Here is a 21,907-nt window from a genome sequence, read left to right as displayed (position 1 = left end):
TCTTCACAGCACAGCCATTTTATCCAGCATGGGGCAAGGCATGACTTCTGCCACTGGGCAAGGCTGCTTTTCCTCTTTGCAAAAGAACTCCTCTTCCAGCTTGAAGCACTCCTGCTGGGATTATCTTTCCTCTGTTTGTATGGATTCACAGCAACTACCTAGATTTTAAGTTTGGATTTCTCGGCTGTGGGAGTCAGGATCAGAAAAGGTCAGCCAGCAACCCTGTACTTTGATCTGCAAACAGAGTGGTGTTTGAACTCAAACAACTGTGTGTTGTTGCTTCTGATTTGAGGACCAGGTATGAGAGTAGCGGTTACCAAGTCCAGTGCTGTGCACGGGGCCTGGAACAGATGTAAAGAAAGAGGAGTGGGCCGCTCTGAAAAAGAGAACTTGGCTGAGGAATCGTAAAAGGCTGACAGGATTTTATTGAAGTTGAAAATACAAAAAGGTCAGATTGTCTCCCACCCTCTTGGCACCCTTCCCATCCAGCAATCATAATGAAGTATCAATATGCACAGTGACAGCTCCAGCCCAGCCATGAGACTGCTGCTCCCAGTTGTGTCCTCCAGCAGCCCACAGATGAACCCATCTAAAAGCCATGCCTATTCCTGGTACCTCAGCTTTGAACAGAGGTCCACTTAGCCTCTCCTGGACAAGAGACAGATATCAGAGAGAATGATGACTTAAAGGCCTCTGAAGAATGCTCCAAACTGTGGTTGCTGCATGTTTAAGCTGAATGCTAATAATAAACTCTTTCAAACCAGCAGCTCCCAAGCTGAGGGATGGGTATGGCTACACCATGTACCACGGCATGCTACACAGGTGGGAACTCAAATTACTATCGGGCATGTTCCTGTCACCCTCTTGCTGTTTGTGCCCTATCAATGAGACTTCATGGATCCCTGCTCCAAAACAAAGCAACCTAAATCTTCATTGCTAACCACAGTGGGCAGAAGCGAGAGAGCAGCAACAGCATTTCCCTGCATCCTTCATAGCTGCATCACTTCAGGCTCCCAGCATAAGCCATGATTCGTTTCTCACACTGCACTTAAGGTTCTCCATGACAAGCAAGAGACACAGAATGGCTGAGCAATGGGTTTGGTGCTGCTGAGGCAGAGGTAAATCCACCTTCATCCTAGCCCAACAGTATGGCTGAATGCACAATACCTCCTGTCACAACTGGACCTCTTGCCTGAGACTGCCAGTAACAGGAAACACAAAAGTTTGCTATGCTGGGGGGTTTTTTGCAAGATGTAGATGTCTGCCTAGAACTGCATTAAGACTGTCACCCTCCATCCTTACTCTCTCATACATCAGGGCAGTTCTGACCAGCTACCTGTGTATATGGGGTTTTTTTGCAAGTGTTACACTGTAATATTTAAGTGCTAACTTGCAACAGACTTAAAAGATGGGTCCAGTGAAAGCTGCTAGTCTAGCCATGAAAAACTTTGTATCCCGTTTGTAACCAGACACATTCTCTGCACTCTGACAGCAGGCTCTGGGGAAGGTGACGACTACGCCTCAGGGCACGTTTCTCAAGGCAGTATGTTTGCTCAGCTTCTGGCACGCAGAATTAAATGTGTGTTCTTCTCATAGCACAAAGCCTTCTGCTGCTCAAGGCATTCACTTTCTCCCTCATGCAACTGAGCAGTACGGAGGTGGCAAAAGGTGCCTGTTCCAAGCATTTCCATGATGCTGGCCAGCTGCTGAGTGCACTAGTCAGGGCTGGTAACAGCACATGGCATTGGCCACCACCTACATTGAGCTGACATACTTAGGAGAAGGCAAAATATCTCTGGAAAGGGGATCCTATTCATCGCCAGCCCATCTGGTAAAAAGTCGAGCAGGTCTTTTACCCCAAAGTCACAGCCGCAGCACTCTTGTCTGTTGCCTCTGTTGTGCAAAGCCTGCTGCCTCCCCATGGGGCAGCTGTGGCAGCACCAACAGGAACAGTCTGAGCACCACTGGAGAGTCAGTCTGGCAGGAATGGCCGCTGGCAGCAATGTTTAGCCAGCGATCTGGGAAGCAAAAATCAGCTTCCTTTTCTTCTCTCTAAGGCTTCTCCTGCTGCATCAGGAAGATGATTTGGAAGCCCATTACCTGTTCTCCATCTTCTGCATCTGAAGGCTGAGTGATGTGAAGCTGGCCAGGAGGTCTGTAACCTCATCTACCTGACAGAAGAGTACAGATGGCCATCAGGGAGGGGAATGCAGCTGTGCAGCCACCCACCGCCACAGAAGAAAGCCCCATGCAGCAGGGACCACCCTTGTACTAGAACTGCCAGTAATGCCCATGCTGAGCTTATACTAGGACAGGTCCCTTAGGGTGCCAACAATCATGCAGAAGGGCTACTATCCTCATGATCAAACAAGCCCTAATCTAAGGCAATGGGAGCTTCTCTCCATTCTTCAGGAGGTGATGCTTGACCTCCACTCTGTGTGATTTAGCCAGTCCTTAAAATACAAGCATGTTGCTATATTACCCAAAATGGTGTCAGGGCTGTTTCCTCTAAGCCTGTTTCTAAGGGCCAGTCTTTTGTAGGAAAAAGCCCCAGGCCCTGCAACCCCATGTGGTTGTGCTGATCCTGGCCTTAAACTGACTGTGTCCTCAGCCCATCTGATCCTCAGCTTCCCTGCTGCTAGGCACTATGATACTTTCTGCATTTTGAATTTTCACCTAAAGGAGTACCATGAGTCATCATGTAACTTGCCCACTTCTCCCAATGTGAGCAATAACCATGTCTGCAGTGTCCCATGGCTCATGCAGTTGCATTCTCCTAACTGTGCAAGGATGTGAGTCGGAGTAGCTCAATGCTGCCCACCTGCTCCTTTGTGCTAGTCATCTGTAGCCTGGAGCAGAGGTCATCCAGCTGTTCCTTTTGCTCATGCCTCCCCAGACGGTCCAGGTATTCCCGCAACATCTGGATAATCTGAAACAAACAGGCATAAGAGGCAAACATCAAAGAGCTGCACCAGTCTGGGGTGTTTTACAGGAAAAATTAAATTGCAATTAAATTGACAAGCATGCAGCCTTGATGCTGCAGCACATGGCAGAGTTCATGACCCCTAGAGACAAACCCAGGCAAAGCAACTACATATAGCACTAATGGCAGCATCAGAGTCCAGTGAGTCACCAGAGGCATTCAGTAGACACAGATGGACTAGTTGTGATCCTTGTGCCTAGTTTAAGAACAGGGTAAAGAGATAAGCCCAGCTGAAGCAGCATAAGGTCTAGCCCTGAAAGCACCAAACTTTTTCTTTATGGCTAGTTAGCTTCCCTCACTGTGAGGAGCAGGGACTTAAAGCGGGATCCATTTGTGCACAGAGAATAAAAATCTTTGTGGCTATGTGGCTCCTTAAGTGAGGCCCATGCCCCAGGCATTTGCAGCCCCAGGAGTACTTTCTTCTTCCATGCCTCCACATACTGGAGCAGGGTAGACTGTGCTAGGAACACAGAGCATGTGTATGCCACAGCTACAGCCTCATGCTGCGGTCCCTCTCCTGTCACAAGGCATCTGTCTTACATTGTGGTTGAAGAAAAGAGAATGCTCCATACAGCCCAAGAATTCAGACACTCAATGCATCCTTAGCCTACCAGAGCCAAGGGAGGCCCTGGAAAAAATTAGAGTAGAGGCTGGGAAACAGGAAGGTCTCTGAAAACAAAAGGAAAAGTCAAACTCTTCCCACAGAAGTTAAGAGCCTACAGACAGGTATTTAAGTAAAGGGTGCAGGAAGCTGCCAGGGGCTGCACCACCTTACCAGAACATGGGACTGTTTCTTTTACCTGCTTCACTTCAAGGCGTACGGCCTCCAGGCTGTGGGAGAGTCCTTCCTGCAGGATATTCAGCTTTGATTTAGCGAGGTGCAGTGGGGTTCTGCCAGCTCGATCCAAGGCATCAACTCTGGCCCCTGCAAGATGCATGAGCAAGGACAGTGAGGTCTACCATGAAGATTTGATGTCCCTGGGGAGTATCAACAGGGCAGGGCAGGAAGGGGACAGGCTGTAATTGTTATAGAGGAAATGTTACCTCCGCGCAGCAACGTGGTGATGACAGGAACGTGGTTTGTGCAGGCAGCTGGGGAGGGAAAACACAGGACACACAACTCAGAGGTACAAACAAAAATGAGTTTCTGCTCAAGCACAGAGCTTGCTGCTTCCCAAAGGGCTTCTTTGCCACGGGAAAGAGGAACGGTCCAAATGCTAGGATTAACCTCACACTCAAGCCTGAGTACCCTCTCTGGAATAGATCTTGCACTCCTTGGGGCTGGCAGCAGGAGGGAAACCAATTTTCTCAAACCTCTTCTTTGACCCTAAATCTTGTGAGGAGCAAATCTAATGAAGTGCAAAGAGTCCCTCCTAGGTCCTTAAATCTGGCCATGCATTCTGTGAGGCACAGGCAAGAGGAAGGTGAAGAGGAAAGGAACAGTAAGGAGGTTCTCACCTCACCTCTCTGCATGCAAAGCTCATCTGTGTGGCACTTACCCAAGTGTAAGGGAGTGTTGCCCAGCCCATCTCTCTGGTTCGGGTCAGCCCCATGGTCCAGAAGCAGTTGGACTAGAAACAAGAAAACAGAACCACATCAGTCCCTTCCCTTTGCCCCACAGGTCAGGCCCACACAGGCCACAGGTCCATGTGGCAGTCACCAGGCTGCCTTATGGATGCTTCTGTTCAGCTCATCAGCTTCCTTACTGAGACAGGGATAGGAGTTTGCACAGCAACGCAGAAGGACGCAGCACAAAGCCAGGCAGTGCCACTGCCTCTGGGCTCCCTGATGCAAAGAACTGGGAGGAGGGACACCCTTCCCTCTGCACCAGTACAGCCCTAGAACTGGGAGGTCTTGCTCCCACTCCAGCAGGCAGGCATGGCAAGCCCTGGGGCCAGAGTTGGCAATTTTGACACAAAAGGAACAGAAAAGAGCAACCTCTGACAAGTTGCTGAATCAAAATAAAGAACTCCCCCTGCCTCACCGATGTGATCGTTGCCATTGCAGGAGGCAAAGTGCAGGGCTGTCCGGCCTTTGTCGTCCGCAGCACACGGGTCAGTTCCATCCTCCAAGAGTTGCTGCACTGACAGAACCAAGGAGAAGAAAGCAGGTAAGCTGAAGGGGCACCTGATCAGAGAAAGGTAATGCTATCTGCTGCTCTGGGGGTAGAAACACATGCTGTCAGCTGCTGAGTCACCTGGACTTGAACCAGTTCCCACCAGCTTCCCAGCTCAGCAGAACCAGCCTAAGCAACATAACCTCCACCCTCTGATTCAGCCTTCACCACCTTCCACATGTTGCCATAAAAGATAAGCCAACAGCTCTAACGGCTAAGGATCCACCTAGCCAAATTTTCAAGCTCCAAGGACAATTAGCAGCAAATGCCTAGAGAATATTAAATGATAGGAAAGATGTGGGGCTAACTCTCGGTTTTAGCTGCATCTCAGGCACTTCCCAAGCTAGAATTAGCATCCTGTGCTTACTACCCCTCCATGGGCCTTCCCCATGGATTTGCACGGTCCTTTTCTGCACCTGTGTAAACTTTTCACACCAACATGGACCCGTGGTCAGAAGTTTCACAGTGTAACCACAGGTAGTGAGAAAAGCCACTTCTTCACACCTGTTTTGACTATGCCCCTTCCTAACCAATGGTGGCAACAGTTTGGGAAGCAGACAGGCGAGTGCACCAACCTGCCAAGAGCAGTGCAAAGAGATCAGTAAAGGGTGGAAAGATTAGGGGCATAAAAATAGCACCAACAGCAGCATGTGTTAAGGGCAACTGTAAGGGCTGTTACTCCTGTTGTTTTGAGATCATCCTGATATACTAACTGGTGTGTAAAATAAAGCTCATTCCACAGATGTTAAAAATGCTCACAGGTTCACTATATTTTGTGATCTCTAAACAGCATATTCTACAACAGTTAACAGTGGTTCAGGCCACTGAAAGTCACCATTCATCTCAGCTTCCAGAAATTGTACTATAGCCATCTTTGAACTTCTTCCTGTACACCTCCTACTTCAAGTGTGGTACAGAACTGAAAGGAACACCTGAAAAGATGGACGTGGCATTAACATGGAATGTTTCATACCCCAGAAGAAAGACAGGGAGACTGACAGTGCCCCAGTGAGAACCATTAATGGGAATACTTTAGCTAGTCTTCCCCTGAACCAAGTAGGAATGACATAACCTCTCACACCCAGTGCCACCACAGGAAACAGCAAAGATGTTTACTTGTTGATGAAAAAGAAATTAATCATAGCACACTTCCTCAGGTTTCAGAGTAAACAAAACACAAGAGGTAAACACGGGAACCTGTCTATCAAATCCAAGCTGGACTGAAACCAAGACTTCCATTAAGCTGCATTTGTTCATCTTCCTGTTGGAAGTGATATAACTTTTTAGTAATTTTAGCTAGTGGTTTTAATTAACTTTGAAATTGTTTTTGTGAATCATAATCTATATATATTAATTATAAATAGTGTGTGAATATAAATTATTCTTAGCCAGCATTTAGCAAAGTTGTCATAAGGTACTTTTGTAGGAACACAGATTGCAAAAACTACTGAAACTTTAACTTTTGATAAACTAACTCTGATATGCTTCAATGAGCAAAACCAGAGAAAGATGTACTGTTGAGGTTGGACATCCTGAATGTAGAATTTATGGATCACAAAGACATTGCAGAAACCAGAAGATAAAGAAGGGACTAACAAAGACTCAGTGTATGTGTTGGAAAGTCCCTACCAGAGGAAAAAGATACTAAAAAGACTAAAAATATGGACTAACTAGCGTGAGAAGCGAGAAATCAATAACCAATAGAGGACAGAATACTAATTAATGAAAGTGAACTATGTGATTTAGAACCATGAACGTTAATTTTATATCTATGTCTGTGTGGAAGCTGGAATTTTGGTACCCACACAAACCTCTCCTGGCCAACAGCAAAGTAACACCTTACTCACTAACACTAAAAAGACAGTGTTAGAGAGTTTTATTTACCCTAATAATTTCAGAGGATTTGGTAACAATTTACTGGTGACCCAGGTGAGACAACACGTTTGACACTCCACAGATTTACAGATCAAGGACTTGGGTGGACACTGAAAGGCTTTTTTTCAGGGAAATTTTTCGATCTCCTGATCCAGGTGAGTTCAAGGCAAAAAACCCTGAGAGTTTATTAAGACATTACTGAAGGTTTAAAAAGGTATACCTAATCATAAGCTTGCACTCTCTAACATAATTGGGTTAAGAAAGTGATGATATAATTGGCTATTTTCTATTAAAAGTAACTGTAAAACTCTATAAGTGAATATTAATGGAATTGTGTTTGTGTCCCACTGCCTAGTTGGAAAGCTGTAGTTGTAAAACTATATAAGGGTCTATCAAAAGGTGTGGTTGGAGTCCTCACTCTCTGCTTTGCACACTGATTAGTCAGACACAGTGCTGCTTGCACAAAGAGCCACGCTGTGGAAAGGTTTTGCCCAGATATTTCTGTGCTTAATAAAGTCTATGGTATGTGTTAGTGCTGGAAAAGGAGAGTGTGTGGTAATGTGAGCGTGCTAGAAGTATAAATTGAGTTTGTATGAAAATCCATTTGCTCTAAGAGTGTTGAAGCCATTGTATGTTTACTGTGATTTTTACGGTATTTGGTGTGTACTAAATGTTTGGTTTTCAGCAATGTAAATTGTTAAACCAAAGATTGTTTGCTCAGAGCTCTCTCCTCGGCGTTAGCACAGCGGCTGCTACTGTTTCAGTGACCGGAATTGTATTTGTGTGCATAGAGCGCTCTCTCGTGTCGGTTTTAGTGATTGCTGGAATTTTTATTTATTACGGGTTTTTCTGCTCGAACTCGGGAAGAGGGGCAATACCCAAATGTTCACCTTTAGGTTGTATTTTGTAGCACTGGAAAAAGCTTAAAAGCGATTCTCTAACTCGGAAACAGTTAACAGAATATTGTGTTCTCTGGTGGCCAGATTATCTGTTAGACAATCAAGAAAAATGGCCAGTTCATGGTATTTTACAGCAAAATGGTATTTTACAGTTGCTGTTATATTGCCAAAAGCAAGAGAAATGTAATGACATACCATACATAGTACCTCAAGCAGTGATGAGACAAGCAGCCAAAGATAAACACAGAGGATCACACTGGGGAGCATAAACTATTACAGCTCACCTGAAGCATCAAGTAATTAGTGTAAAAATACCAGGAATCAAAAGTGTAGTCAGTATGTGTAAAATACGTTTGCAAAGCAATCCACAGCCCTACAAAAGACCTCCTTTAGGGACTAGAAAAAGAGGGAACTCTCCTGGAGTTTATAGGCAAATAGACTTTTCTGAGTTACCTTGACAAGAGGGATATTGACACCTATTGGTTTTAGCTGATGCATCCTCTGGATAGCCTGAAGTTTTTCCCTGTTGCACCAACACAGCAAGAGAAGTTACCAAGATATTGTTAAAAGAAATAACACCCTGATTTGGAACTTTGTTGGGAATGAATCCATGGTATCTATGCTATCTTACAACAAGACACAAGTGAAATTTGTGCATTTGAATGCCTTAAGTTTTGCTAGATACCCAATGATTTAAGTGGAAGTAATCTTAAAGGAAAATTAGGATCACTTCCAAAGGGGGGAATTGTTGGAAATGACAGAACTTTTTAGTAATTCTAGTTAATCGTTTTAATTACCTTTTAAATTAATTGCTTAGTCATAATCAATATATATATATTACTCTTAGCCAACATCTAGCAAAGTTGTCATGAAGTTACTTTTGTGGGAACACAGATTGCGAAAACTACTGAAACTTTAAGTTTTGATAAACTAACTCTCATATGCTTCAATTAACAAAGCCTGAGAGACAAAGATGTATTGTTGAGGTTGGACATCTGGAATGTAGAATTTATGGACCACAAGGACATTTTGCAGAAACCAGAAGAAGGTAAGAGTCTAGCTCTGGCCCTGGTTCTGATCTACTGGGTCACGCTGCCTCATCATACAGGATATGGCTTAGATAATCATAACTTTTCCACCTAAATCAAAACATTATTCTCTTGCTGCTAACAACTGGACAAAAGTACATACCAAAACAGCTGAGATGGTGCAGTGCTAATTTAGCTCCAGGAAGATGGAAAACTAACACTATGAACCACGTGCAGTGAAAAAGTGAACACTATAACCAGTTCCACTCTGCTGAGAGAACAGACCCAGGCTTCAAAAAAGCATTTTCTAGATCTGAAGCACCTAAAGCACCCTGTCCACAAACTTACATGCAGCCACTTCCTCCTCCCCTGAAGTAAGAGTCCTTGATATGCTGCCCTTCCAAAAAGAGGTCCCAAGTGGGACTGACAGAAGCCTTACCTGTGTCCAAATCATTGCTGTTGGCAGCTTCACGCAGTCTTTTCAGAGCTACGGAGGAAAAAAAGCAATTATTAGAAGGCACAGAGGAAAAAGGCACGTTTCCCTACTGAAACATCCCATCCTGGCGCTCGAGCACAGGTGCGGGGCCAAAGTACGCTGCTGCTGGCTCAGTCCAGAGAAGAGGAAACAGATCAAGGCACCAGGTAAGAATCGTTCTCGTCACCTCCCGAAGCCGTCCGCGGGCCCGCCCGCTCCTCACGGGCACCCTCCCCTGGCAGGACCGGGGATGCCTTCCCAAGCCGCCCCACCGAACAGATCCGACCTCCCTCCCAAAGCCCCGTGAGGAGCCGGCCGAAGGAGGGGCTGTTTCGGAGTGGGACAGTGGCTCCTCGCCGCTCACCGTGGGCCTCCTTGCCCGTAGGCCCCAGCCGGCGGTGGAGGCGGGCGGCCCTGCGCAGGCGGCGGGCCGGGATCTTGCCCGCGGGCTCCTCCCGCTGCCACAGGACGTGCAGGTAGCCGAGGGGTCCGGCCGGCCCCAGTGGCGGCAGCGCGATGCGCGGCTCTGGCTCCGGCTCCGATTCTGGCTCTGGCTCCGGTCCCGGTGCCGGTTCCGGCCCCGCGCCGGGAGCCCCCTCAGCCCCGCCGCCAGCCTCCATCCCGTCACGGCCCGGGCCGGGAGAGGGGCGGGGCGCCGCTACAGCAACAGGGCGGCCCGCTCCTCTCGACCAATGGGAAGCGACACCAGCCGTGCATGCAGCCAATGGGGAGGGAGCGGGTGGGAGAGAGGCGGGGCGGGCAGCGGAGGCTGGGACCAGGGGAGCCTGACGGGCAGTCGTTTTCTCCAATCAGACAGAGAACAGGGCCATGGCCCGCCCAGGAGTGCTCCGCAGGGTGAAGACAGGCAGTTGTTTTAGCCAATAGAAGGGCTCAACCGCCCAGGTGCCCGCCCCGTGCCCGCGCCGCGCCGGGCCCGCGTTTCCGCCCGGAGGCCTTTTCGTGCCGCGCCGCCGCCATGGCCTACCCGGGGGAGGACTACGACAACGAGGTGCGGGCGGGGGTCCCGGGGGCGGGGGTCGTGTCCGGGCTGTTCGCGGGGTCTCACTGCCGCCTTCTCCCTCCAGGCTGCCTACGACCCCTACGCGTACTCCAACGACTATGATATGCACACGGGTGAGTGTGAGGGCCCCACGGGCGCCCCGGGCCTGCGTGCGCCTGGCTGGGTCTGTGGGCCCGGGCCGGGCCGTGCGGCCGCTGCCTCACTGGGTCTCTTTCTCCGCAGGAGACCCGAAGCAAGACCTGGCCTACGAGCGCCAGTACGAACAGCAGACCTACCAGGTGATCCCCGAAGTGATCAAAAACTTCATTCAGTATTTTCACAAGACGGTGTCAGATCTCATTGACCAGAAGGTGTACGAGCTCCAGGCCAGCCGGGTTTCTAGTGATGTTATTGACCAGAAGGTGTACGAGATCCAGGACATTTATGAGAACAGGTATAATACTGTCCTTCCAGCTGATGGAAATCATTGTTTAAACTGTGATGCCCTTAAAGGCTGACTGCTACCTGTGCTGTTCCAAACTTGGGTTTTCTCTAAAACAGGTTTGGTTCTGGGGAAAAAAACCCTCTAGATATTTCCAGCCCATCAGACTAACATAACTATAGATGAGTTGTGACCTGTCTGAAGGAAAGTGTCAGCCCTGGCCTAACAGGAACAGAGGCTGCAAAAAGGGATCTCAGTCGGGCTAGTCAGGCAGTTTGCAGAAAGCTGCGAGGTGTAACTTTTGTGTCTCTTCCCAATAGCTACTTCCACTCCTGCTTGTAGCCATGTCAGCTTGCCATAAAGGGAACGTGGAAGTGACATACACATCACGCACGTTTCATGCCTGGGGCATAAATTGAAGTTTAACTGCTTAGTTTGCAACTCTCATTCTGTGCTTCAGCATCAGATTTACTAATAGGGGTTGGTGGTGCTGCTCAGCTTTCACCAAGTCCAAGGTCTCTGTGTTGTCATCTCTGACTCCAGCACTGTCATACTGAGTGAGAAGTGGGTTCTCATACCACGTGTGTGTCTGTCTTTCAGCTGGACAAAACTGACAGAAAGGTTTTTTAAGAACACCCCATGGCCAGAGGCTGAGGCCATTGCTCCTCAGGTTGGAAATGGTGAGTGTCCTACCTTCTCTTTGGTTGTCAGAGAGAGAAGGAACTGAATCCCTTCTGATCCCGAGTTAGCAGGTGCACAGCGTTGCTGCTGCTTGAGTCAGTCGCCTCTGTTCACTCTGGCAACTCCTTCAGCAGATGCCTGGCAAGAAGTCAAACTTGAGCAAAGTGGTTTTTTGTGCCTCCCTTTATTGTTGTGGCAGGAGGCTGATAGGCCTTGTGGCTTGCTGATGTCCCCTTCTGTCATCTTTTCCAGATGCTGTTTTCCTGATCCTATACAAGGAGCTGTACTACAGGCACATCTACGCCAAAGTCAGCGTGAGTGTTGGCCCCGTGTCTTCTTGTGGGTTGTGTGCTGGCTTCACTGTGCCAGCAAACTTGACAAGTCTTGCTGCCACTACTGTATCAGTGGTCTCCTAACCTTTACAAGACAGGATTGGATGGGTTCATGAGCTTTGAGTCATGTTGGTTTTAGGGAAGCTGAAAGTTCTTGCCTTTTGTTAGTTTAGTAAGGATTCACTGATTGCTGAAAAGCAAGAAAGACTTGATTGTCTGTCTGAGGCTCATTAGCTGTCTCTTCAAGCTTGGTGGTGATGAGTGTGCAGGTTTCCCTGGTAACTCAAATGAATCAGGAGACTGGATCTGGGTTTTCAGGAGGCTGTTTGTTGCTAACATCAAATGTAATGGTTAGTGAGTTAGGGAAGAAGGGGGTGTTGGAAGGGAACTGAGTTTTCCTTTTTATTGCTTTTGTGTGTTTCTTTATGGCTCTTCAAATTAGGAGGTGGGTGAGAAGGGGTGTCATAAAAGAAAGGTGCATTATTTGTGATTAAAAACCTCTCATGGGATCAGAGTACCATGTGGAAAGGGAAGCATGGATACCATAAAGGATGCAGGAGAAGGAAGTGAAAGGAATAATGCTCTGTGAAACAAAACAAACCTTGCTTTTTTTTTTTTTTTTTTTTAAGCTGCTTTGAAATCAGTGAGAAAATCTTAGTCCTTGGTTATTAAAGGAAAAAGTCTGAAGAGATGTGTGATTAAGAGCTAAATAAGTAATAACTGCAGTTTTACTGTGGACCAGAGGGTGGAGAAATGGGCACTTTTAAAAGGCTGCTGTGTTAACACAAGCCAGGCTTTAACAGGAGAAACTGGTTTCTCGAGCTGTGCTATTAGTGGTTCTCAGACTCAGTGCCTCCAGCTGAAACAACAACCAGTAGGTCAAAGGGTTTAGAAATGCTGTCCAGAAACAGAATTGTTGATCTATTAAGGCTTCTCATGAGCAGAAAAGGAAGGAAAGCTGGTGAAGGTAATAGAAAGTTCTTGAATCTGAAGAGCAGAGGGGAACAGGGAAGGTTAATACAGAAAATTCACAGGAGGTTTGACTGCTCAGTCATCCTGGGAGAAGCTGCCTGTACAGGAAAAGTCATCCCTGTCTTATGGGACAGCAGTGCTGCAATTTCAGGTTTTCTGGGTGATGCTGGTGCGTGTCCTGGTTGAATACTGGTTCTAACACTCCTGAACTATACCCTTTACTACTGTGACTGTCCTTACGCTGTTGCCCATGAACTCCCTCCTGCCCTGCTTGAAGCAGACTGTGCTGACTTCTCTTTTCAGGGGGGTCCCACACTGGAGCAGAGATTTGAGTCCTATTACAACTACTGCAATCTCTTCAACTACATCCTCAGTGAGTTGCTCCAATTCATTCCTGGTTTGTGAATTTCAGAAAGAGAGATTGGATGGGGAGGGCAGAGCTGCAGAAAGGGTCAGAAGAACTGCAGCATGTTTGTTTATAAATAATAGAGGGAAAAGTAGTCTATAAGCTCTCTGCATGTTTGAGTTTGTTGAATGAAGAGCAATTTACATCCATAAATTTAAAATCACAAAAAGCAGATATAGTTTCCAGTGCTTTCTGGAAATACTGTAAAGAATAAAACTTACTTAGCTTTCTGTCTTGCTGAGAACTGCTTCACTTCTCTTTATTTAAAAGTAAAATGAAGCAGTAAGCTAAAGAAAACTTGCAGTGTTTCCCAACTGTTTACTGTTGTTAACTCCCCTTGGAATAAATGTTAGTGTTTGTGACTCCCTGCCAAGCCCTGTGGAGAATGGATCAGTTAGGATAAACTCCTACAGTCTGGGTGCAGCTTCTGAGAGCTGATGCTGCTGAGCAGTTCCACTCTAGAGATTAACCCTGTGCATGTTCATAGTCTTGGAAAGTGAAAACAGTTGAGGTAGTCAAAGCTACATAGCTCTACTGAAAGCTTCATTCATCTGCTGCTGCAGCTCCCATTTCAGGGAAATTCATGTGTTCTTTAATTTGTCTATTCCTCCAGTTCTGACAATGTTCTTGCTCAAGGTGTTAACCCCCTCATCTATTCTCCTGCAGATGCTGATGGCCCTGCGCCTCTGGAACTGCCCAACCAGTGGCTCTGGGATATCATTGATGAGTTCATATACCAGGTTTGTGATTATAAAACTGGGCCATTTTAGGGTGGCCTTGCCTTTATTAGTTGTATAAATTTTCCACCTCTTCCCTTGCTGTGATTTCCATAGCAAGGGTACCAACCACTGCAGGTTGAAAATCTTAGGTGATCACTGTCACTCTTGTGTTACCAGGCGGATGAAGCAGTTGTAAATGTACAGGTTTTTAAGTTTCAGGGTGCTCTTTGGGGAGTCATGAACTTTTATGCCTGTTTCTGTTTTCAGAACAAAAGTTCTGTCTTTCTTAGTCAGTAGGGCCTTTATGCTTGCACCGAGAGACTGATGACCTGATTGAAATAAGCTGTGATCTGAGATCTTGACATTAAGAAATATTTTTCCACTTATTGTTCTGAGTGCAACAGTACAGATCTCAAATGCTATTGGTTTTTCTCTTTAGAGACTATATTCCTTTCTCCATAACTTTTTATTATAGAGCTGCCTGGAATTCCTCAAACGTTGTCTTGTCAAGCTTGAGAACAGAAAAGATGTGTGCATATAGAGGAAAAAGATGTGTGTATGCAAACACATAATTTGGTCATTCTTGTTTCTACTTGTTCAGACAGCAAATTTGTGTTTAGTTGCCTGTCCTAATTGTTTGAGAGATCCTTTTTGCTTTGATCTGTCTCCTGGCCTTTTCTCTCTGTACTGTATAATTTTTTTAGGTGCTTTAAAGATGGTATAATCTGCCATTTTGATTTCCGTGTGATCTCACATGAAACTTTTTTTTCCATGAAGCTTGTAGTTTATTGTAATGCATTTGCGTGAGCAAGTTGTAAGCTTAGTGCACTTAGCTGAGCATCTCCAAACCAGCTGCTCATCAGTGAATCTCTGCTTTTTCCTGTAGTTCCAGTCTTTCAGCCAGTACCGCTGTAAAACAGCCAAAAAGTCTGAGGAGGAAATTGATTTCCTTCGTTCCAACCCCAAGATCTGGAACGTCCACAGTGTCCTTAATGTGCTGCACTCTCTGGTGGACAAATCCAACATCAACCGACAGCTGGAGGTCTATACAAGTGGAGGTGAGCTTTGGGTGGTGCCAAGCAGCACTGGTGTCTCTGCTGCCTTGCTTTGATTTGACCCAAGTTGGTTAACTTCATTTGGGAGCTGGATCAAACCCATAATCAGTGTATGGATTGGCTGGGAACAGGTTCTGTTGGCCTTGAGAAATACCAGTGATTACATTTCAGGCCTTGCTCCCTTTGCTTTTAAACAGAAGAGTATTGAAAGGGAAGCTTGCTTCCTTGGAGGATGGCATTGTGGTTCCTTTTTTCCCTAGGTGACCCTGAAAGTGTGGCTGGTGAATATGGGCGCCACTCCCTCTACAAGATGCTGGGCTATTTCAGCCTGGTTGGGCTGCTGCGTCTGCACTCTCTGCTGGGAGATTACTACCAAGCCATCAAGGTGCTGGAGAACATTGAGCTCAACAAGAAGGTAATACAACATGTTTTAACCCTTCTTTTGCAGTCTCCCAATCTCTCTGTTCAAACATGCTGGTGAAAAATTGCTATACTGAATCTTCCAGCTGAGGAACTGTTTGTATCTGTTGTAGTTGTCAGGAATTTGTAGCTGAGCACAGCTGGAGCTTTGGCATTAAATCAAGCCATATGATAATGCCTGATGCTGTTGCAGCACAATTGCCCAGTTTTTTAGGAGGTTTGCTGTGTTGTGCAAGGCAGTGTTGTTGCAGAGAATACTGCTGGAACTGCTAGTCATAGTGCAGTGGTAACTACCTGAACACGCCATTCTTACCTTTGTCAGTGGCTCTTTCTTGTACTTTTGACTTCTGTTCTCACCGTGCCTGCTCACACCTTGAGTGGTTTTGCCTTAGAATTGGGTGCTGCTTGTGGCTAGTAAAAGCCCAGCTGCAATGGGCTTGGGCCAGGGCTTGGCACAGATCTACATATGTGCTGTCTGGCACAGGATGTGGAATGAAATACGGGGAAAGGGAACTGAGCAGAGCAATGTTAGGCACAGTGCAAGAGTCCTCTGCTTGCAGGAAGCTGAAACTGGAAAACATAGGAAATGGGATGATCTAATAAAACAGTGAGGAAGCTGCTGCAGGGATGGGTGGAAGGTGAGGTATCCTGAATTAACCCTCTCCTTTCTGTATTTGGGATGGGCGTGAAAGCAGAGGTGGCTGGATTGTGGCTAACAAGCAGTTTGGATTGTTGTCTCCCCTCTAACATAGCATGTTACTCCTTCCTTCTCAGAGCATGTACTCCCGGGTGCCTGAGTGCCAGGTGACCACCTATTACTACGTGGGCTTCGCGTACCTTATGATGCGGCGTTACCAGGATGCCATCCGTGTCTTTGCCAACATCCTTCTCTACATCCAGAGGACCAAGAGCATGTTTCAGAGGACGACCTACAAGTATGAGATGGTAAGAGAAAGAATAGACTAGACTTCTCAAAAGAAAAAGCTGCTGTCTTCTTTCCTGTCCCTCCTCTATCACCCCATAGCTTATGTCAAATAGTCTGGCTTTATTTTCTTGGACTTTGCTGCTGGTGGTGACTGGGGATCCTCTGAACTCCTTTGCCACATGTGACAATATTTTCTCTTAGCTATGTGACTAATTACTTTGGGTGTTCCCCATATGGTTGTCCCACTCCATCTGCACTCTCCCTCTAGGCAGGTTTGTTAATGAGTATCAGCTGCTAATGATAACTCTTGTTGATGCTCCTTCAGACTCAGTTGTGTTTCTAGTCCAGTCCTGCACTTCAGGTTGCTGATGTTGCTGTATTTCCTTTATCTGATAATCATTCACAGACATGGCTGTAACAAAGCTCCTTTCTCTTTCTACCTAAGCTGTCTTACCTCCTGATTTTGGTGCCTGTTTTACCTGCTGTCTGCTTTTTATCCTTATGGTTAATTTCTAACTCTTTGTTTAGCCAAATCCTGCCAGTCTTAATTCCATGACACTCCAAAAAGTTGGTGTGTCTGTTTCAGCCACACAACTGTCCATTTCATCCCACACTCAGATAAATCTTCATTCTCAGTCTTTTCTTCACTGACATCCCTGATAACTGTCCCTTGCCAGGAGATGGTTGTTAAACCATCTGCATTCCCTTCTCTGCATGTTCTTGTACCAAAATAGTAAAATGTGCTTCTGGCCATCCAGGTTCTGCATGGCTCTGGATGCATTCACTCTGCACCTTCCTCTTGTCCAGCCCTCTCTTTTATTTTTAAGAGCCTTGATATGTCATTCATCCATTTGGTTTGCCCAGAGGCACTGCTTTTTTGTGCTGTTCCCCTTGAGCATTAGGACCATCAGTGCTCTGTGTAAAGGATCTTCCTCTGCAAAGCACAGCTCCCTTGGGCACCCTAAAGCCTGAGCAGGCTGTGGCGCTGACAGGCTCTCCTCTCTGTGTCAGATCAACAAGCAGAACGAGCAGATGCACGCGCTGCTGGCCATCGCCCTCACCATGTACCCCATGCGCATAGACGAGAGCATCCACCTGCAGCTGCGCGAGAAGTACGGGGACAAGATGCTGCGCATGCAGAAGGGCGACGCGCAGGTCTACGAGGAGCTCTTCAGTTATGCCTGCCCCAAGTTCCTCTCCCCTGTGGTGCCCAATTATGACAATGTGCACCCCAACTACCACAAGGAGCCCTTCCTGCAGCAGCTCAAGGTCTTCGCTGATGAGGTTCAGCAGCAGGCCCAGCTTTCCACCATCCGTAGCTTCCTCAAGCTCTACACCACCATGCCCGTGGCAAAGCTGGCTGGCTTCTTAGACCTCACAGAGCAGGAGTTCCGTATCCAGCTGCTGGTCTTCAAGCACAAGATGAAGAACCTGGTATGGACCAGTGGCATATCTGCCCTGGATGGAGAGTTCCAGTCTGCCTCTGAGGTTGACTTCTATATTGACAAGGTTGGTATCTGCCGCTTGCTGGCTGGGAAATTCTTTCACCGAAGAAATTCTGGAATTGGCAGCACCTAGTTTTGCTCCATTCTGGGGGAAACATTCCTTCTTCCTTTGCCATTTGTAGGGCTTGGCTGCCCACAATGAAGTTATAGCCCTGCATAAAAAGAGTGTCAGTGGATGAAGAGTGATGGAATATCACAGGCAGTCAGTGTACCTAGAAAACGAACACTTCCCCAGGACAGAGGGAACTGCTTGTCAGTGTTCTGGGAGGTGATAATTGAGTGACAGATAGTGCTGTTGTTAGTGTGTCAAGCGGGATTGTCCTTGTAGGTGTCCCCCACATCTCTCCTTTGTTGGACAAAGCACAGATGTTGCTTGGTCACGTTACAGGTCTGCTTTGCACTGGAGCAGCATTTAGCTGTGGCTGCTCAAGGAGGAATCTATAAACCCAAGGTGCGGGGCTGTCACCATCTGCCCTTGGAGCTCCAGCAGCAGGAAGCATAGCAAAGAGTCTTGTAGGACTTTCTTTTCAAAGAAGGTAGCAGTAACCATTAGATTCCTTGCTGGGAAGGAGACCAGGTTGCCCTGTGTTCTTGGTCCTTACAGCAGGCCCCTTCTTGCAAGGTCTCATGCCATGTTTCAACCCAGCTGTCATGGCATATAGCGTGACTGAAAAGAGGGAAGCATGAGCTGGGGTTGGAACTGTCAAACTGCTGCAAGGAAGACAAAACCAGACAGAGTGTATGAGAATGTGGGAAGTGAGTACAATGTGAACTGGGGACCCATCCCAGGCAAATGTATGAGGGAAGGCAGCCCAAAGAGAACTGAATGATGCTGTGGGACTAGCACAGGTCAGACATGTGTGATGCTGAGCCATGGCTGGGGCGAAGCCCCATAGCTTGATCCTCATGTTTGGCAGTTCTTGCTGTCTCCCTGCTAGTAGCACAGTCCCTTTCCTAATCTCATCCTGTTCTCTTCCCAGGACATGATCCATATTGCAGACACAAAGGTCGCTCGACGCTATGGAGACTTCTTCATCCGCCAGATCCACAAGTTTGAGGAGGTGAGGCCTGGGCAGGAGAGCTGTGTAGCTCTGCAGGAGACATGGGGCAAGCACTGTGCTGTGCAGGCCCTCGAGGGTCCACACTTGTGTGAGACAGCTGTGTAATTCCATGCTGGACTGAGCCCTGGCTCTGCAAGGCACTGGGCAAAGGCAGGTGTTCTAAGCAGCAGCTGCTGGCCTTTGAAGAATGGTATGTTTTTTGTGAGAAGTGCTCATTTGAGCCACAGTGGAAAAGGAGAAGAATTTTACTGTCCAGGGATGCTGGTCAGTAACACAACCAAAATTATATCTCTAACTTCATAATTATGGCTCTAGAAAATGGCCTTAAAAATTTCTGGAGCAGAGATGGCTTCAGCGTTGTGCTTGGCCGGGAGGTGACATTCTGTCACTACTCCACTCTTGCCCAACAGAGGTTGTTCTGCACTGGAAACTCAGAGGACAAAATTCTGAGATTTAGGGACTTAATGCAGGGTTGTGATAATCACTGCTACAAGTTTGCATCCTCTCTTCTCCCTACATCTTCCTCTGCTATCTTGGAGAGGAGAGAGTTCCACTTTTTCCCTTTCTACTTGACACACTGTACTTGCTCAAGAGCTCTCTTTGTCAGTGAGCTGGAAAGGAGGGAATTAAGAGGCATTGGATAAAGTCTGCTGAGGGGAACAGTAGTGTGTATCAATCACTGTGTATTTTTCTGACCTTTGCTTTCTCTAATTCCAGCTGAACCGAACCCTGAAGAAGATGGGCCAGAGACCCTGATGTGGTTGCAGTGCAGGCCTGGGCAGAGAAGTGGGTGGGAGAGGTTATTCTCTGTGTTGAGGGAGGGGAGCTCACGGTTCTGGCATTTCTGGAATCTCCTGGGACTCTGAAGGTTTTTTGTATTTAAATATGCAGACTTGTTTGGCTCGAACAGTCCTACAAAGGACACGACATCTAATAAATTAGCAGAATTTTCCTCATGAGCATTTGTACTCATTTGTTTTTCCTCTGTGGAAGAATATAAGTGCATCTGGAGATATGGGCAGCTGCTGTTGGTTTGTGCTCTTGTTGGTCTATGTTGTTGCAGGTAATAATAGGGAGCAGATCTCTTTAGGTGCTCTGTTCATTCACCATGCACAGCAAACGGGGAAGGCTGCAGAACTGATTGACGGGAAGAAAATGAGCTGTTCCACAGTGTCTTCACAGGATATGGAAAGAGATACAAGCTAATACTACTCCTTTTAGCTTTTACCCCACGCATTGAATAGACCTGAGTTGTAGTTGCTTTCTTAGAAGGCTGCATTTTTGCCTTTCCTCCCCTCTTTTTAATTTTAGTTGCTATGAAGTAGAAATGCTCCGAAGTGGATTGTCATGTTTTTAAAGGAGAGGGGAGAATTTCTGTAAACATTGAACCAATATTAACTGGTCATCTGATGAGATGTCCTTGCTGGAGGTTGTATTTTATTTCAGCAGAAGTGATGCCCGAGACCTGGACCTTAATTGAGTTCAGTTTCTCTGGAAAACTCCCTGTGGGCCTTTAATTTACTAAAACCCTTTAAATGCAAATTTTCCCTGCTCTCTAGCCACAAACTTGCAGTGCCTTGAAAGAGGGGGAAAAAAAGCTAAAAATGAGTCACGTAAAGGGGAATCAAGGACCTGGAAGTATTGGGGAAGAGAATTCAAAGAATGAATCGCATCCCTCCACACCCTCTCTCCCTTTTGCCATCTTTAAATAGTTTGGTGTTTGAGTGGTGGAAACAGGTGCAAGAGGAAAACCTGCATGTGTAATAGCTACACAAAGCGTGTTTCAGATACACCATCTGCCTCTTTGTACCTCTCCCTCTCATTCCTTTCCACTGAGAGAGGGGTCCTAGCAGTCCAGTCTGGCTCTGTGTGTGATTCTGTTTAGCCACAGGGAATAATTAGCCTTTGTTGGATTATATTCTGTGTTTGAATGAGGGTCAGGTTTCCAGTGTCCTAGATACTGCTCAAAAGTAAGCTCTGTTTCCCATCAAAGTTAAGTAACTCAGGCAGGCAGGGTACAGGCAACACAGTGAGATAAATTGGGCAATTCCTGTTGGCCTTCTAGCTGCTGCTAGAAGTTAGTGTTATGGATGCTAGGAGCTCACTGCCGCAAGTTCTGGAGGGTTTGAGGCAGCCATATCATTAAGAAATTAGAGGACTGAGATGCCACTGCATTGCAGCAGCCTGTGGGGAGCTGTGTTCATATCAAGCAGAATCTGCTCCTTTTTGATTTTAGGGCTGGCACTTTTCCTCCTGTTTATTTGCCAACAGGAGCACAGTAAGCATAGCTGTCAACAGCAACTGCCCTACTTTCTTATTATCCAAAGCCTAAATCTTTCCCAGAACATGTGCTCAGGTGGATGGATGTGATACACAATGTGAGAACCCTGGCAAGTATCTCCACGATCAATTTCAGTTCATTGCATAGCAAAGGAATCCAGTGTGTTACTGGGGTGTTAATATCTAGTTGGCATGTTGGAATTACAGACTTTTAATGCTTATCTGTATCATCTGAAACACTCCAGCGGTTACAGGCTGTTCTCAGGTGTGTGGATATGCTTCTGCTTTGTTTCCATCTGCCAGAGCAGCTTCCAAAGGATGCACAGAGACCATCCACTGATCTCCCTGGCTCCGTGCCTTCTCTGAGGGACTGCTGAAGGTTAACTGAGCAGGACTGGCACTTGGTGGAACGAAGCCAGGAGGAGCTCGCAGCTCTCACTGGGTGGGAAGATGGGCTCAGTGAGCTGCGGTGCCTGGCACTGCTTGAAGTGGGAGGAATGCAGGGTGTTCAGCAGCATCAACAGAGCCCCGCTGGTGCTGGGAAGGCGCTCCAGAGGGAGGTGGGGGTGGCTAGAGCTTGAGCCTCCCCTGCCGCAGCAGGTTTTGGTGAGTGGAAGTGGTTCTGGACAAAATGGTTTTGTCAGAGGGAACCACAGTACAAGGTCGTGTACTCTGTCTCTGACCTACAGTTGTGAAGGGGCTGACTGTAATTATGGAACCTGGAAAAGTCAAG

At 46.9% G+C, this 21,907-nt stretch overlaps 2 protein-coding genes across 3 annotated transcripts; one reads left to right on the top strand and one right to left on the bottom strand.

The window, feature by feature from the left end:
- Nucleotides 1-395: 395 nt before the first annotated feature.
- On the bottom strand, nt 396-10,020 carry ANKRD54 (ankyrin repeat domain 54). Of its 2 annotated transcripts, none has more exons than XM_010410899.2 (8): nt 9,741-10,020; nt 9,341-9,388; nt 4,968-5,066; nt 4,483-4,554; nt 4,028-4,075; nt 3,784-3,908; nt 2,822-2,929; nt 396-2,171 (listed from the first exon to the last, which is right to left on the bottom strand). In XM_010410899.2, exons 1-8 carry the CDS (start codon nt 9,994-9,996, stop codon nt 2,097-2,099), a joined length of 831 nt encoding a protein of 276 aa, XP_010409201.2. In that variant the 5' UTR covers nt 9,997-10,020; the 3' UTR covers nt 396-2,096. The 2 variants fall into 2 exon arrangements, with proteins under 2 accessions (XP_010409201.2, XP_039427100.1); XM_039571166.1 differs by having other exon boundaries at nt 4,968-5,061; nt 9,741-9,832.
- A 290-nt stretch (nt 10,021-10,310) lies between these two features.
- EIF3L (eukaryotic translation initiation factor 3 subunit L) lies at nt 10,311-19,853 on the top strand. Its single transcript, XM_039571441.1, has 13 exons — nt 10,311-10,385; nt 10,462-10,510; nt 10,620-10,830; nt 11,419-11,498; nt 11,752-11,813; nt 13,107-13,176; nt 13,876-13,949; nt 14,815-14,986; nt 15,244-15,398; nt 16,178-16,348; nt 17,340-17,837; nt 18,814-18,894; nt 19,612-19,853. Exons 1-13 carry the CDS (start codon nt 10,353-10,355, stop codon nt 19,648-19,650), a joined length of 1,695 nt encoding a protein of 564 aa, XP_039427375.1. The 5' UTR covers nt 10,311-10,352; the 3' UTR covers nt 19,651-19,853.
- Nucleotides 19,854-21,907: the final 2,054 nt, after the last annotated feature.

This window comes from Corvus cornix, chromosome 1A (assembly GCF_000738735.6).
Source record: "Corvus cornix cornix isolate S_Up_H32 chromosome 1A, ASM73873v5, whole genome shotgun sequence".
Classification (NCBI taxonomy): Eukaryota; Metazoa; Chordata; class Aves; order Passeriformes; family Corvidae; genus Corvus; species Corvus cornix.
This window is presented reverse-complemented; position numbering and strand designations above follow the sequence as displayed.

Bases quoted from the DNA above. Each gene is read 5' to 3' on its own strand.
- ANKRD54 (XM_010410899.2), bottom strand. From the start codon at position 9,996: ATGGAGGCTGGCGGCGGGGCTGAGGGGGCTCCCGGCGCGGGGCCGGAA. The intron at 9,389-9,740 runs GTGAGCGGCGAG...TTTCCTCCGTAG, and splicing joins TACGGGCAAGGAGGCCCACG to CTCTGAAAAGACTGCGTGAA. The intron at 2,172-2,821 runs GTGGGCAGCATT...CTCTTCTGTCAG, and splicing joins TGACTAGCACAAAGGAGCAG to GTAGATGAGGTTACAGACCT.
- EIF3L (XM_039571441.1), top strand. From the start codon at position 10,353: ATGGCCTACCCGGGGGAGGACTACGACAACGAG. The intron at 10,511-10,619 runs GTGAGTGTGAGG...CTTTCTCCGCAG, and splicing joins CGACTATGATATGCACACGG to GAGACCCGAAGCAAGACCTG. The intron at 17,838-18,813 runs GTTGGTATCTGC...TTCTCTTCCCAG, and splicing joins TTGACTTCTATATTGACAAG to GACATGATCCATATTGCAGA.